At 39.0% G+C, this 16,419-nt stretch overlaps 1 protein-coding gene across 1 annotated transcript in view; it reads left to right on the top strand.

Moving 5' to 3' along the window:
* Window positions 1-3,650: 3,650 nt before the first annotated feature.
* The window catches only part of C10H14orf39 (chromosome 10 C14orf39 homolog), a 50,465-nt gene continuing 37,696 nt past the window's right edge, over window positions 3,651-16,419 (top strand). Inside the window, exons 1-3 of the mRNA XM_049899312.1 lie at window positions 3,651-3,699; window positions 3,798-3,854; window positions 4,880-5,006. Of these exons, the coding sequence (XP_049755269.1) occupies window positions 3,651-3,699; window positions 3,798-3,854; window positions 4,880-5,006 (233 nt within the window). The remainder of the gene's footprint in view (window positions 3,700-3,797; window positions 3,855-4,879; window positions 5,007-16,419) is intronic.

The following is a 16,419-nucleotide window of genomic DNA, read 5'->3' as shown; positions in this document are numbered from 1 at the left end:
ATTTGGGAGTCATAGCATAGAAGTGATAACTGAAGCCATTTTAGATAAGTAACCCAAAGAAAAGTGTGCAAAGCTAAGCAGAGTTAAAGAAAGAACCTTGGTAGGAGTATGTAGTTGGGGTGTGGTGGTGAGGGGAAAACAAGTTGAAGCTGAGATCAAGGGGCAGATAGGAGAGCTAGGAGGACCAGAAGAGTAGTGTCTTGGAAGTCAGGCATGCAGAGAGTTTTAATGAGGCTAAATAAGAAAGAGAGTAGGGAAAAAGGGGCAGGGATAAGAGTGAGAAAAGACTAGTAGATTTGGAGTAAAACGTTTTATTGATAATCTTCCAGAAAGCAGTTAAATATGATAGGTTAGTGGTTGAGTTGAAAAGGTCAATGAGGAAAGGACTGGAGAGGAATTGTAGGTAGGATAAATTTAGCAATCAAAGAAAGGAATACAATGCAATTATAATGGTTGGCAGATTTAAATACAGAATTTCTTAAGGTTCTTGTTTGCATGTATGAAGCAATAGGGAATGGGGCTAGTAATAGGTAGGGAGAAAATTTTGTTTTATGAGAGGACTTTTCCAGAGAATGATTTGTTAGGATAGATGATTATCTGGGTCAAAGTCCAATACTTTTTCAAATACAGCACTGTATTTCAGTGGGGGTGGGCGGTAGGGGTATGGGGGTTAAAATTTTTACTTAAAACTCTCCAGTAGATGGAGCATCTTTATTGCTTTTCCAGAGATTTTTGGAATGGGATAGATGGTTTAGCTGATGGTGATAGAACTCAGGTATATTTTTGTGAGGGTAATTAGGAGATACAGAGATCTGATGTTAAATGCAAACAAATTGATTTCCAGGTCTCAATAAGATGGCATTTCTAAATTTCTACAAATCTTCCCAAGAAAAACTAGTGTTAAGTTGCTGTGGTTCAACTCTTTTAACCTATTAGATTTTTTTTGAAAATTACAGCAATGTACTGCCAGCAAGACTAATTAACTTTACTTTTTATATTCATTCTCTCATGCCTACCTAAAAAGGGGTAGTTAATAAACATATACGAACAAGTATAAGAATAAATTTGCTAAACTCTTACATTATCAAAACTTACATTAACTTTGATGTCACACTATCATTAATATTAGCTAGTGAGCAACATTATAATAAAAGTGTTTATGCATATATGATCTGAGGTACTTAAGCAAGAAAAACTTATTAACGTTTCTTTTTCACTAAGTTTGTGAAACAATTTAAGCTGTGGTGAACTAAGACAGTTTTTTTTAGATCACATAGGATTAAAAACATTTTCATCAGAAACATATCAACATTTGAGGCAACTTGGGGAACTGATTTGTGTAAATTATTCTCTCCACTTTTTATTTTACTTTGGATATGCAGACAAAGCCTAAGAGTATGAATTGTGGAAAGACAGCATTTTGGGCCAAAAATGTTAATGTGCACTTCATTGGAAACTGAACAACTGAGTCAGTGTTAAATGTTTTTTGAATCAAAATGTATTTGAATTCTTATGCTTGCTTTTCAAGAAGTTTTGAAAAATGCGGACATCAAAACTGAATTTTGATTCTTGATTTCAGATATTTTTTACTGTCATGATAAAGTTAATATCAATTTTATTGCTCTTCTCCAAAATATTTTCCAAAATGTAATGTTGTGTTACAACAAGAATGAATACTCCTAAACCATTCTTGTTTTCAAAGCCACAGGAGAGTCCCTAGAAGGCCCCCTTGGCCGTAGCACCCACATCTGTGGTTTTAAAGCACTTGATTAGTGCTTTGCCCAGGGACGAAGGAGTGACTGACACAGTTCGAAGCTTTTCGGTGCGATCTGCTGCTCCGGCTGCGTACTCCGCCGGGTCGGGCAGGGCTGGCGCTGGCGAGGACGGAGCGCTAGGCGGGGAGCGGCCAGGTGCGGTTCTGACTCCTCCGCGTCAAGCTGTGCGGTCGCGGACCTCGCTCCTCGGACCCCAGGTGAAGCCTGGGATCCGGAAGGGCACAGACGTTCGACGTCTCAGAGGAGCCGTTAAGGTGGGCGGGGAAGGGAGTGTGTGTGGCGGCTGTTTCCCAGGCAGGCGGCCCTGAGAGCGTGGCTCGCAGGCCCCGCCGCCAGAGAATAACTGGGGACGAGTTCTGGGCGCCGCCGGGCGACTCTTCGCTGACCGCCCTGGCGCCGCGACGGGCAGTGCCGCGTGGGACTGTGGGTGTTGCCGCGTGGCTAGAGCGTCGCGCGCTGAGGCGAGCCGCGCGCTTCAGGGGCAGTGCGGCGTGAGGCGAGCAGCCATGCTGTGAGAGGCTTAGTCGGTGAGCGAGTTTCCCACGTGAAAACGCGCAGAAAGCATAGCGCTCGGAATCTGTGGGTAACAAGTGATACGGCCCCGCTTCCTGCGGAGTTTGTAATGCGAATTGGCAGTCCTGAGAAAACGTCTACTATTTGGACTCCTGGTGGTAATTTCATAAATGTAAGATTGCCTTGTTTCTCCAGGTTTCATCTCGCTGTTGAGTGAGTAGACGACTTTCAGGAAAGGGAAATCCTCAGAGATACTACTGATTTTAAAAGGAGTATCCTTTTTTTTTTTTTTTTTATCCTTTTGAGAAATCTGGGCCTCTGTGGGCCTTAGGAGAGTTAAAGATTTATTGCAGTACTGCTATAAACAATTATGGAGGCCTTCCCTGCCTTACCCAGAAGTTTCAGTAAAACAGTGATATTTAAGTATTTCTTAAGTGTCTACGGGATCGATGTCCAAGGAGCCCTGGTGGCACAATGGTTAAGCGCTCAGCCGCTAACCGAAAGGTCAAGTCAGTGGTTACAACCATCCAGCAGCTCCACCTGGTGATCTGCTTCCTGTGAAGATTAAAACCCCAAAACCCCCCTGCCATCGAGTGGATTCCGACTCATAGCGACCCTATAGGACAGAATACAACTGCCCCCATAGAGTTTCCAAGGAGCACCTGGTGGATTTGAACTGCCAGCCTCTTCGTTAGCAGCTGTTGCACTTAACCACTATGCCCCAGGATTTCCATTACAGCCTAGGAAATCCTGTAGACAATTCTACTCTGTTCTACAGGGTCACTTGGAATTGACTTGTTGGCACACAACAACAGATCTGTGTCCAGTCCCTGGGTGGTACATCAGCGAATATATATGCTAGCCTACTAACAGAAGGGTTGGGGGTTTGAGTCCACACTGAGGTGCCTAGGAAGAAAGTCCTGGTGGTCTTCTTTGGAAAAAAATCAGCCGTGGAAAACCCTAGGGAACACAGCTCTACCCATGACAGCCATGGGGTCGCCATGAGTCAGTCTAGCCGTGGCAACTTTTTTTTTTCTTTAGAGCTGTGGAGCCCTGGTGGTACAGTGGTTAAGAGCTGGGCTGCTAACCAAACAGTGGGCAGTTGGAATCCACCAGTTGCTCCTTGGAAATGCTATGGGGCAGTTCCACCTTGTCCATTACTGTGAGTCAGAACTGAGATTTGCTTTTTATGGTTTTCCAGTGCTAGGCTAGGAATGTAGCTGTGGATTGAAAGGGTCTCTCTCCTCCCCAGTTCCCATTCCACCCACATTTTTCTGTGAAGTTTTGTTACCAAAAATATGACTTTTCAGAAAATCTTTCCTTATGAATGTCTTTTTTTTTTTTTTTAACATAGTATCCAAGATGAATGACAGCCTATTTGTCAGCTTGGACAGACTTTTGCTAGAATTTGGTAGGTATAAAATGAAAATAAAGAAACGGGTAGCTATTTTTACTATCATTTGATATTTTAATAATGATACGAAGTCACAAAAGAATTATTTCTTTTAGTTTTCCAGTATGATCAAGACATAAGAACTAAAGAGGATATGGTTCAACGAATTAATAGTAAGTAGACCAAGAGATATTTTAGTCTTTTAATTTTTTATGGCATATAAGGGAATATACAATTGCCCTGTTTAGCACAACTTGTTGGCATTATGATTTGTCCCGGTTGTATCAAATGACTAGTAATGAGCTATTTACCCAAGGCAAAATAGGTGTGATTTAATTATAATTTTTAATAATTTCTGTATTCAGCTTTTAATTATTTTGTGTTGAAGAATTTTGCTTGAAGCAGAAATGATCCCTTATGTGCAGCTGAGAAGATGTAATTTTGCTTACAAAATACTGGTTATTTCAAATATTTGAGTAAAAAAATTTTTATCTTTATAAAAATCACAAAAAATCAGGGACAAAGATTGATGGATTCCATATTTCCAGGAATAATAATTCTGAAAAATAATAGTATGAATGAAATGGCAAGGCAAGTTATGTAAATACAGCATGTTTAGGATTCTACATAAAAACTATTGTAATAAAATACAACTTTGAATTTCTTAATAGTTCTGAAAAGAGGATTTCATTATCTTTTCTGTGATCAAAAAGAATACAGAGTATGAAGAATTTAATCTTGTCAGAAAATTATATCATTTTATTTTTCTTATGTGTTAACTCACTGGTAAATAAGTGAGTTGAAGATGCACTTAATAATGGATTGACATGGAATCGATAAATAGAAACTTAACATTTATCAAAAACAAAAGCATTTTATTAGTATCATAAATGAACAAATATTATTTATATGATCTCATAGCATCATAGGATGCAATTGACCTTAGATATCACCTGATCTAGCGCTTTTACATTAGAGAAGAGGGGCGGGTGACATTTATTTCTCTCCATACTCAAATAAATCCTTAGCTTCTGGGTCTAGTCTCAAGCCTGGTTCGGGTTCTCTGCTTCTTAGTATCTGGCCCTTTCCATTGTCTGACTCTGCTCCCTTTAGGTAATTTGCCTTATCCCTTTTCCCCACTGTATTTGTTTATTTTGAATTTATGATTTTTAAGAAAATAAACATTCCCTATTTCCAGAATGCTTTGAAGATATTAAAGAAAACAAAAAAATTATTTGTAAGATACATGAAACTATAAATACAACAGATGAAGAAATTGGTTATTACTGTAAACATAGTAAGGAGATCAAAGACACCTGTACTAAGTGAGTATTTGAAAGAAATGAACTTTCAGTAATTGTCACAAGATTCTTCTATTCAAGGTTTCTGAGTTTATAGCTGAAAAAATGGTTGCTTTAAAGCAGTAGTCTGTATTAGCAAAATGATGGATCATGTCTTAAAGTGCCTGGTTACATACCACTGTAGAGAAGAGTTACAGGAGGCTCAAAAGGCAAATAGAAGCAAGAGATTTAAGATCCCACTAATTCAGATCCAATTAACCTGAATATAGAATTTTGAATAATCTAGGCTCAGTATATAAAATTCGTATTAGATAAATAAATTAAAAAATAATTTCCATCTTTGAATATTTTCGTTTTTATTTTCTTGTAAGGGAATCTACCCTAAAATTAGTAGCTTTTAAAAATAAAAGTATTCAATATATTAGGGCTTGTTTCAACATGGCTTCAAGTTCTAGATTCTTGAAACAAAGACTTTTTGTGAATAATGTGAAGAATATTGAAATGACACGTTTTGTTACATATATATTTTTGACAATTAAAAAAGATAAAAAGGACTTATTGTGAATAGAACCTTACCGTATGTTACAAATACTTATAAAATATGTTGGTTTTTTTAACTTAATTTTATATTGATCATTGTATATTAAGTACTATACTATATAGAATTATATTGTTTAAAAACATGGTTACCTATTGGCTTTTAGTAAACCTATTGGCTTTTTCCCCTATTACTTTTCTTTTTAATAGTTTTAAAAAATTATAAAAGTAGCTTATATCTAGTATAAAATTACAGACTATGTAGAAATGTATGAAGTAAAAGTTTTTTCCTTCCTGCTGCCATGTCCTCCTCCTATAGGTAATCACTCTTAATAGTTAAATATTTAACATTATTATTACATATACACATATACTATCTATCTATATATCTTTCTTTTTACAAAAATGAGTTCATACTATACTTATTCTACAACTTGCTTTTTAAGCTTAACATGTGATTATGTGTTGATTTCTTTTTAACAGCTCTGTAGTATTTTATAATACTTCCCAATCGATGTGGAGATATGATTCCTCACATTTATACACTTACTGCTCTAAGTGAAATTGCTAGACCAAAGAGCGTGCACATTTAAATATTCGGTAGTGTCAAACTGCTCTCCAAGAAGATTATACCTACTTATACCCCTGTACATGTCACCAACAATATTTGTGAGTTTCTACTTTCTCATACCCTTGCTAACACTGGAATTATAAGTCTTTGGCAATATGATAGGCGAAAATTATATATTGTTTGAATTTTTTCTCATTATTTTGATTTAGGTTTTCTTGTAGTGGGTTTTGCCAGTGGTTTCCCTCAACTGATTGCAGTGAGTGCTAGAAAAGTATTAATCGTTTCACCTTAGAACCTACCATTTTCCTAGATATACTTTAAACAAGCTTAATCTCTGCTGGGTGGTGAGGAGAGGTGATAGGATCCATTTATTTTAATATATTCAAATTTGTAAATACTTCTAGTTTATGGTTTGAGCATGCAGGTTAAGAGATTTAAATACAAGATATGAATCCATGAAAGTACCAGAAAAAAATATATAGGTGCCTGTATAATTTGGGGGAGAAAAAGGCTTTTCTAAGTATGCCACCAAAGACAGAAACCACAGAGGGAAAGATGGATAAATAGGACTACATACAAATTAAAAAGGAAAACACCCCATAATGACTATAAAAGACAAATTGATAAACTAGGAAAAATATCAAGTAAAGATAAAAGTTTTAAAAATAAATTATGAGCCCAAGAAACAGAAAGGGCCACATGAACCAGAGACTACATAACCCTGAGACCAGAAGAACTAGATGGTGCCTGGCTACAACGGGTGACTGCCCTGACAGGGAACACAACAGAGAACCCCTGAGGGAGCAGGAGAGCAGCGGGATGCAGACCCCAAATTCTCATAAAAAAGACCAGACTTAATGGTCTGACTGAGACTAGAAGGACCCCAGTGGTCATGGCCCCCAGACCTTCTGTTGTCCCAGGACAGGAACCATTCCCGCAGCCAACTCTTCAGACATGGATTATACTGGACAATGGGTTGGAGAGGGATGCTGGTGAGGAGTGAGCTTCTTGGATCAGGTGGACTCTTGAGACTATGTTGGCATCTTCTGCCTGGAGGGGAGATGAGAAGGTAAAGGGGGTTAGAAGCTGGGGAAATGGACACGAAAAGAGAGTAGATGGAGAGAGTGGGCTTTCTCGTTAGGGGGAGAGTAATTGGGAGTATGTAACAAGGTGTATTTTTTTTTTTTTTTAACAAGGTGTATATAAGTTTTTGTGTGAGAGACTGACTTGATTTGTAAACATTCACTTAAAACACAATAAAAATTATTTTAAAAAGTTTAAAAAATATAAAGTACTTCTAGAAATTAATAAATAATAATAATAATAAAAAAGACAAAAGCCCCGTTAGAAAAATATTGTTGTTAGGTGCCGTCCAGTCGATTCCGACTCGTAGTGACATTGTGTTCAACAAAACAAAACGCTGCCTGGTCCCGCACCATCTTCACATCTTTAGGCTTGAGCTCATTGTCGCATCCACTGTGTCAGTCCACCTTGTTGAGGGTCGTCTTCTTTTCTGCTGACCCTGTACTTTGTCAAGTATGATGTCCTTCTCCAGGGACTGATCCCTCCTGACAGCATGTCCAAAGTATGTAAGACGCATTCTGGTTGTAGTTCTTGCAAGACAGGTTTGTTCGTTGTTCTGCCAGTCCATGGTATATTCTTCGCCAACACCACAATTAAAGGCATCAGTTCTTCTTTGGTCTTCCTTATTCATTGTGCAGCTTTCATATACATAGGATGCAATTGAAAATACCATGGCTTGGGTCAGGCGCACCTTAGTCTTCAAGGTGACATCTTTGCTTTTCAACACTTTAAAGAGGTCCTTTGCAGCAGTCTTGATCAATGCAATGGGTCGTTTGATTTCTTGACTGCTGCTTCCATGGCTGTTGATTGTGGATCCAAGTAAAATGAAATCCTTGACAACTTCAGCCTTTTCTTCGTTTATCATGATGTTGCTCATGGGTGTGGTTGTGAGGATTTTTGTTTTCTTTATGTTGAATTGCAGTCCATACTGAAGGCTGTGGTCTTTGATCTTCACTAGTAAGTGCTTCAAGTCCGTTTCACTTTCAGCAAGGAAGGTTGCATCATCTGCATAACACAGGTTGTTAATGAGTCTTCCTCCAATCCTGATGCCCCCTTCTTCGTATAGTCCAGCTTCTCGTATTATTAGCCCAGCATACAGATTGAATAGGTATGGTAAAAGGATACAACCCTGACGCACCTTTCCTGACTTTAAAACAACCAGTATCCCCTTGTTCTGTCCAAACAGCTGTCTCGTGATCTATGTAAAGGTTCCTCATGAGCACAGTTAAGTGTTCTGGAATTCCCATTCTTCACAATGTTATCCATAATTTCTTGTTATCCATAATTTGTTATGATCCACACAGTCAAATGCCTTTGCATAGTCAGTAAAACACAGGTAAACATCCTTCTGGTATTCTTTGCTTTCAGTCAGGATCCATCTGACATCAGCAGTGATATCCCTGGTTCCACGTCCTCTTCTGAAACTGGCCTGAATTTCTGGCAGTTCCCTGTTGATATACTGCTGCAGCCTTTTTTGAATGATCTTTAGCAAAATTTTGCTTGCGTGCGATACTAATGATATTGTTCTGTAATTTCCGCATTTGGTTGGATCACCTTTCTTGGGAATAGGCGTAAGTATGGAGCTCTTCCAGCCATTTAGCCAGGAAGCTGTCTTCCATATTTCTTGCCATAGACGAGTGAGCACCTCCAGTGCTGCATCCATTTGTTGAAAACATCTCAATTGATATTCTGTCAATTTCCGGAGCCTTGTTTTTTGCCAATACCTTCAGTGCAGCTTGGGCTTCTTCCTTCAGTACCATTAGTCCCTGATCATATGCTTCCTCTTGAAATGGTTAAACATTGACTAATTCTTTTTGGTATAACGATTCTGTGTATTCCTTCCATCTTCTTTTGATGCTTCCAGTGTAGTTTAGTATTTTCCCCATGGAATCCTTCACTATTGCAACTCGAGGCTTGAATTTTTTCTTCAGTTCTTTCAGCTTGAGAAAAACCGAGCGTGTTCTTCCCTTCTGGTTTTCTATGTCCAGCCCTTTGCACATGTCATTATAATACTTTGTCTTCTTGAGTTGCCCTTTGAAATCTTCTTTTCAGTTCTTTTACTTCATCATTTCTTCCTTTTCTTTAGCTTCTCAACATTTATGAGCAAGTTTCAGAGTCTCCTCTGACATCCATCTTGGTCTTTTCTTTCTTTCCGGTCTTTTCTTTCTTTCCTGTCTTTTCAGTGACCTCTTGCTTTCTTCATGTATGATGTCCTTGATGTCATTCCTCAACTCGTCTGGTCTTCAGTTATTAGTATTCAACCTGTCAAATCAGTTCTTGAGATGGTCTCTAAATTCAGGTGGGATATACTCAAGGTCATATTTTGGCTCTCGTGGACTTGCTTTGATTTTCTTCAGTTTCAGCTTGAACTTGCATATGAGCAACTGAAGGTCCATTCCACAGTCGGCCCCTGGCCTTGTTCTGGCTGATAATATTGGGTTTTTCCATTATCTCTTTCCACAGATACAGTCAGTTTGATTCCTGTGTGTTCCATCTGGCAAGGTCCATGTGTATAAAAAAAAAAGTATAGTCACTGTTTATGTTGCTGAAAGAAGGTATTTGCAATGAAGAAGTCCTTGGTCTTGCAAAATTCTATCATTTGATCTCCGGCATTGTTTTTCACCAAGGCCGTATTTTCCAACTACCGATCCTTCTTCTTTGTTTCTAACTTTCATATTCCAATCACTGGTAATTATCAGTGCATCCTGATTGATGTTCGATCGATTTCAGGCTGTAGAAGCTGATAAAACTCACTGCCGTCGAGTTGATTCCGACTCATAGTGATCTTATAGGTCAGAGTAGAACTGCCCCACAGAGTTTCTGAGGAGCGCTTGGCGGCTTTGAACTGCCCACCTTTTGATTAGCAGCCGTAGCGCTTAACCACTACTCCACCAGGGTTTCCTAGAAGCTGATAAAAACCTTCAATTTCTTCATCTTTGGCCTTAGTGGTTGGTGTGTAAATTTGAATAATAGTCATATTAACTGGTATTCCTTGTAGGCGTATGGGTATTATTCTATCACTGACAGCATTGTACAGCAGGATAGATCTCGAAATGTTCTTTTCCACAAGGAATACAACACCATTCCTCTTCAGGCTGTCATTTCCAGCATAGTAGAATGTATGATTGTCCGATGTAAAATGGCCAAGACCAGTCCATTTCAGCTTACTAATGCCTAGGATATCGATGTTTATGCATTCCGTTTCATTTTTGATGATTTCCGATTTTCCTAGATTCATACTTCATACATTCCAGGTTCCGATTATTAATGGATGTTTGCAGCTGTGTCTTCTCATTTTGAGTCATGCCACATCAGCAAACAAAGGTCCCAAAAGCTTGACTACATCCACGTAATTAAGGTCGACTCTACTTTGAGGAGGCAGCTCTTCCCCAGTCTTCTTTTGAGTGCCTTCCAACCTGGGGGCTCATCTTCTAGCACTGTAGCAAACAATGCTCTGCTGCTATTCATAAGGTTTTCACTGGCTAATACTTTTCAGAAGTAGACTGCCGAGTCCTTCTTCCCAGTCTGTCCTAGTCTGGAAGCTCAGCTGAAACCTGTCCTCAATGGGTGACACTGCTGGTATTTGAATACTGGTGGCATAGCTTCTAGCATCCCAGCAACACACAAGCCCCCACAGTACGACAAACTGACAAACACACGAAGGGTTAGAAAAATAGGTTAAAAAAAAAAAAAAACTAAAGAGGCAAATAACAAAGCAGGAGATGCATAAGTCTAAGAAACATGTGGACAAATGCTCAGCATTACTAATAAGCAAAGATCTAAATTAAAGCAACAATGAAATACTGTTTTTTTTCTGCCTTTAAGTTTAAAGCGATTTAAGGAAATTAACACCTAGTATTTTTTTTATTGACCAAGGAATAAGAAAATCAGCTCTTACATACACTGTAGGAATGTACACTGGTATAAACTGTTTGGATGACGTTTCAGTATATATTTTTATAAACTTAAAAAATAGTTATGGATAAGGCGGAGCCAAGATGGCGGACTAGGCAGACGCTACCTCGGATCCCTCTTACAACAAAGACACGGAAAAACAAGTGAATCGATCACATACATAACAATCTACGAACCCTGAACAACAAACACAGATTTAGAGACGGAGAACGAACTAATACGGGGAAGCAGCGATTGTTTCCAGAGCCTGGAGCCAGCATACCAGTCAGGTACGGCACAAGCACAGAGACCTGCTCCACCCCCCTGAACTAACCCCGGGAGGGGGACCAGCCGGTTCCACGGGCGGCGTGGGACGCAGCCGTTAGGAGAAGTCCCCGGGAGGCAGTGACTGATCTTGGAGCAGAAAGAGCAGCATCCGAGCCGGGGAACCGTCCCACAGGGATTTGGACTGCACGCAGGTACGCCATAAACACGGAGAGTTGCTCCACCCCCTGAACTAACCCCGGGAAGGTGACCATCCGGGTCGCGCGGGCGGCGTGGGACGCAGCCGGTAGGAGAAGTCCCCGGGAGGCAGCGACTGGTATTGGAGCGGGGAGAACAGCGTTCCAGCCGGGACACTCGGTCGCGGCACAAGCACGGGGAGCTACTCCACCAATCTGAACTAACCCCGGGAGGGGGCCCACCTGGTTCACGGGGGCGGCACGGCCACGCGGCTGGAGGGACGAGAAGTCCCCGGGAGGCAGCGACTGATTTTGGAGTCAAGAGTGCACCGTCCCAGTAGGGGAGCCTTGACGCTGGGCGTGGGGCTGGAAGCGGAGGATCTGACCGTGACTCCAGCGGGCCAGACCCCCCGGGGGCAATCTCCACACAGACAGCACACATAGGCGACGCGCCCGCGGGAATCTCAGATATAATAGTCATTCCAAGCAAGACAAGCAACTCTGGCTATATTCTGAGGTGCTACTCTCCTATCTCTCTGTTCCCTCCCCCACCCTCCCCAGGCGGCTTCATTAACATCTGAATAGCCTGAGCCAGAGGGAGAACTCTGATAGGGATCTGACTGCAGTTTTTTTTTAGCGGATTTTCTGGAAAAACTAGTTTCCCAGTGATGGCTCGGAGACAACAATCCATATCAAACCACTTAAAGAAGCAGACCGTGACAGCTTCTCCAACTCCCCAAACAAAAGAATCAAAATCTTTCCCAAATGAAGATACAATTTTGGAATTATCAGATACAGAATATAAAAAACTAATTTACAGAATGCTTAATGATATCACAAATGAAATTAGGATATCTGCAGAAAAAGCCAAGGAACACACTGATAAAACTGTTGAAGAACTCAAAAAGATTATTCAAGAACATACTGGAAAAATTAATAAGTTGCAAGAATCCATAGAGAGACAACATGTAGAAATCCAAAAGATTAACAATAAAATAACAGAATTAGACAACACACTAGGAAGTCAGAGGAGCAGACTCGAGCAATTAGAATGCAGACTGGGACATCTGGAGGACCAGGGAATCAACACCAACATAGCTGAAAAAAAATCAGATAAAAGAATTAAAAAAAATGAAGAAACCCTAAGAATTATGTGGGACTCTATCAAGAAGGATAACCTGCGGGTGATTGGAGTCCCAGAACAGGGAGGGGGGACAGAAAACACAGAGAAAATAGTTGAAGAACTTCTGACAGAAAACTTCCCTGACATCATGAAAGACGAAAGGATATCTATCCAAGATGCTCATCGAACCCCATTTAAGATTGATCCAAAAAGAAAAACACCAAGACATATTATCATCAAACTCGCCAAAACCAAAGATAAACAGAAAATTTTAAAAGCAGCCAGGGAGAAAAGAAAGGTTTCCTTCAAGGGAGAATCAATAAGAATATGTTCTGACTACTCAGCAGAAACCATGCAGGCAAGAAGGGAATGGGACGACATATACAGAACACTGAAGGAGAAAAACTGCCAACCAAGGATCATATATCCAGCAAAACTCTCTCTGAAATATGAAGGCGAAATTAAGATATTTACAGACAAACACAAGTTTAGAGAATTTGCAAAAACCAAACCAAAGCTACAAGAAATACTAAAGGATATTGTTTGGTCAGAGAACCAATAATATCAGATATCAGCACAACACAAGGTCACAAAACAGAACGTCCTGATATCAACTCAAATAGGGAAATCACAAAAACAAACAAATTAAGATTAATTAAAAAAAAAATACACATAACAGGGAATCATGGAAGTCAATAGGTAAAAGATCACAATAATCAAAAAGAGGGACTAAATACAGGAGGCATTGAACTTCCATATGGAGAGTGATACAAGGCGATATAGAACAATACAAGTTAGGTTTTTACTTAGAAAAATAGGGGTATATAATGAGGTAACCACAAAAAGGTATAACAACTCTATAACTCAAGACAAAAACCAAGAAAAACGTAACGACTCAACTAACATAAAGTCAAACACTATGAAAGTGAGGATCTCACAATTTACTAAGAAAAACGCCTCAGCACAAAAAAGTATGTGGAAAAATGAAATTGTCAACAACACACATAAAAAGGCATCAAAATGACAGCACTAAAAACTTATTTATCTATAATTACGCTGAATGTAAATGGACTAAATGCACCAATAAAGAGACAGAGAGTCACAGACTGGATAAAGAAACACGATCCATCTATATGCTGCCTACAAGAGACACACCTTAGACTTAGAGACACAAACAAACTAAAACTCAAAGGATGGAAAAAAGTATATCAAGCAAACAATAAGCAAAAAAGAAGAGGAGTAGCAATATTAATTTCTGACAAAATAGACTTTAGACTTAAATCCACCACAAAGGATAAAGAAGGACACTATATAATGATAAAAGGGACAATTGATCAGGAAGACATAACCATATTAAATATTTACGCACCCAATGACAGGGCTGCAAGATATATAAATCAAATTTTAACAGAACTGAAAAGCGAGATAGATACCTCCACAATTATAGTAGGAGACTTCAACACACCCCTTTCGGAGAAGGACAGGACATCCAGTAAGAAGCTCAACAGAGACACGGAAGATCTAATTACAACAATCAACCAACTTGACCTCATTGACTTATACAGAACTCTCCACCCAACTGCTGCAAAATATACTTTTTTTTCTAGCGCACATGGAACATTCTCTAGAATAGACCACATATTAGGTCATAAAACAAACCTTTGCAGAGTCCAAAACATCGAAATATTACAAAGCATCTTCTCAGACCACAAGGCAATAAAACTAGAGATCAATAACAGAAGAACGAGGGAAAAGAAATCAAATACTTGGAAAATGAACAATACCCTCCTGAGAAAAGACTGGGTTATAGAAGACATCAAGGAGGGAATAAGGAAATTCATAGAAAGCAACGAGAATGAAAATACTTCCTATCAAAACCTCTGGGACACAGCAAAAGCAGTGCTCAGAGGTCAATTTATATCAATAAATGCACACATACAAAAAGAAGAAAGAGCCAAAATCAGAGAACTGTCCCTACAACTTGAACAAATAGAAAGTGAGCAACAAAAGAATCCATCAGGCACCAGAAGAAAACAAATAATAAAAATTAGAGCTGAACTAAATGAATTAGAGAACAGAAAAACAATTGAAAGAATTAACAAAGCCAAAAGCTGGTTCTTTGAAAAAATTAACAAAATTGATAAACCATTGGCTAGACTGACTAAAGAAATACAGGAAAGGAAACAAATAACCCGAATAAGAAATGAGAAGGACCACATCACAACAGAACCAAATGAAATTAAAAGAATCATTTCAGATTATTATGAAAAATTGTACTCTAACAAATTTGGAAACCTAGAAGAAATGGATGAATTCCTTGAAAAACACTACCTACCTAAACTAACACATTCAGAAGCAGAACAACTAAATAGACCCATAACAAAAAAAGAGATTGAAACGGTAATCAAAAAACTCCCAACAAAAAAAAGTCCTGGCCCGGACGGCTTCACTGCAGAGTTCTACCAAATTTTCAGAGAAGAGTTAACACCACTACTACTAAAGGTATTCCAAAGCATAGAAAATGACGGAATACTACCCAACTCATTCTATGAAGCCACCATCTCCCTGATACCAAAACCAGGTAAAGACATTACAAAAAAAGAAAATTATAGACCTATATCCCTCATGAACATTGATGCAAAAATCCTCAACAAAATTCTAGCCAATAGAATCCAACAACACATCAAAAAAATAATTCACCCTGATCAAGTGGGATTTATACCAGGTATGCAAGGCTGGTTTAATATCAGAAAAACCATTAATGTAATCCATCACATAAATAAAACAAAAGACAAAAACCACATGATCTTATCAATTGATGCAGAAAAGGCATTTGACAAAGTCCAACACCCATTTATGATAAAAACTCTTACCAAAATAGGAATTGAAGGAAAATTCCTCAACATAATAAAGGGCATCTATGCAAAGCCAACAGCCAATATCACTCTAAATGGAGAGAACCTGAAAGCATTTCCCTTGAGAACGGGAACCAGACAAGGATGCCCTTTATCACCGCTCTTATTCAACATCGTGTTGGAAGTCTTAGCCAGGGCAATCAGGCTAGACAAAGAAATAAAAGGTATCCGGATTGGCAAGGAAGAAGTAAAGTTATCACTATTTGCAGATGACATGATTATATACACAGAAAACCCTAAGGAATCCTCCAGAAAACTACTGAAACTAATAGAAGAGTTTGGCAGAGTCTCAGGTTATAAAATAAACATACAAAAATCACTTGGATTCCTCTACATCAACAAAAAGAACACCGAAGAGGAAATAACCAAATCAATACCATTCACGGTAGCCCCCAAGAAGATAAGATACTTAGGAATAAATCTTACCAAGGATGTAAAAGACCTATACAAAGAAAACTACAAAGCTCTACTACAAGAAATTCAAAAGGACATACTTAAGTGGAAAAACATACCTTGCTCATGGATAGGAAGACTTAACATAGTAAAAATGTCTATTCTACCAAAAGCCATCTATACATTTAACGCACTTCCGATCCAAATTCCAATGTCATATTTTAAGGGGATAGAGAAACAAATCACCAATTTCATATGGAAGGGAAAGAAGCCCCGGATAAGCAAAGCACTACTGAAAAAGAAGAAGAAAGTGGGAGGCCTCACCTTACCTGACTTCAGAACCTATTATACAGCCACAGTAGTCAAAACAGCCTGGTATTGGTACAACAACAGACACATAGACCAATGGAACAGAATTGAGAACCCAGACATAGATCCATCCACGTATGAGCAGCTGATA

The sequence above is a fragment of the Elephas maximus genome, chromosome 10 (genome assembly GCF_024166365.1).
Source record: "Elephas maximus indicus isolate mEleMax1 chromosome 10, mEleMax1 primary haplotype, whole genome shotgun sequence".
NCBI lineage: Eukaryota > Metazoa > Chordata > Mammalia > Proboscidea > Elephantidae > Elephas > Elephas maximus.
Note: the sequence above shows the minus strand (reverse complement) of the source record. Positions and strands in the feature narration are given on the sequence as shown.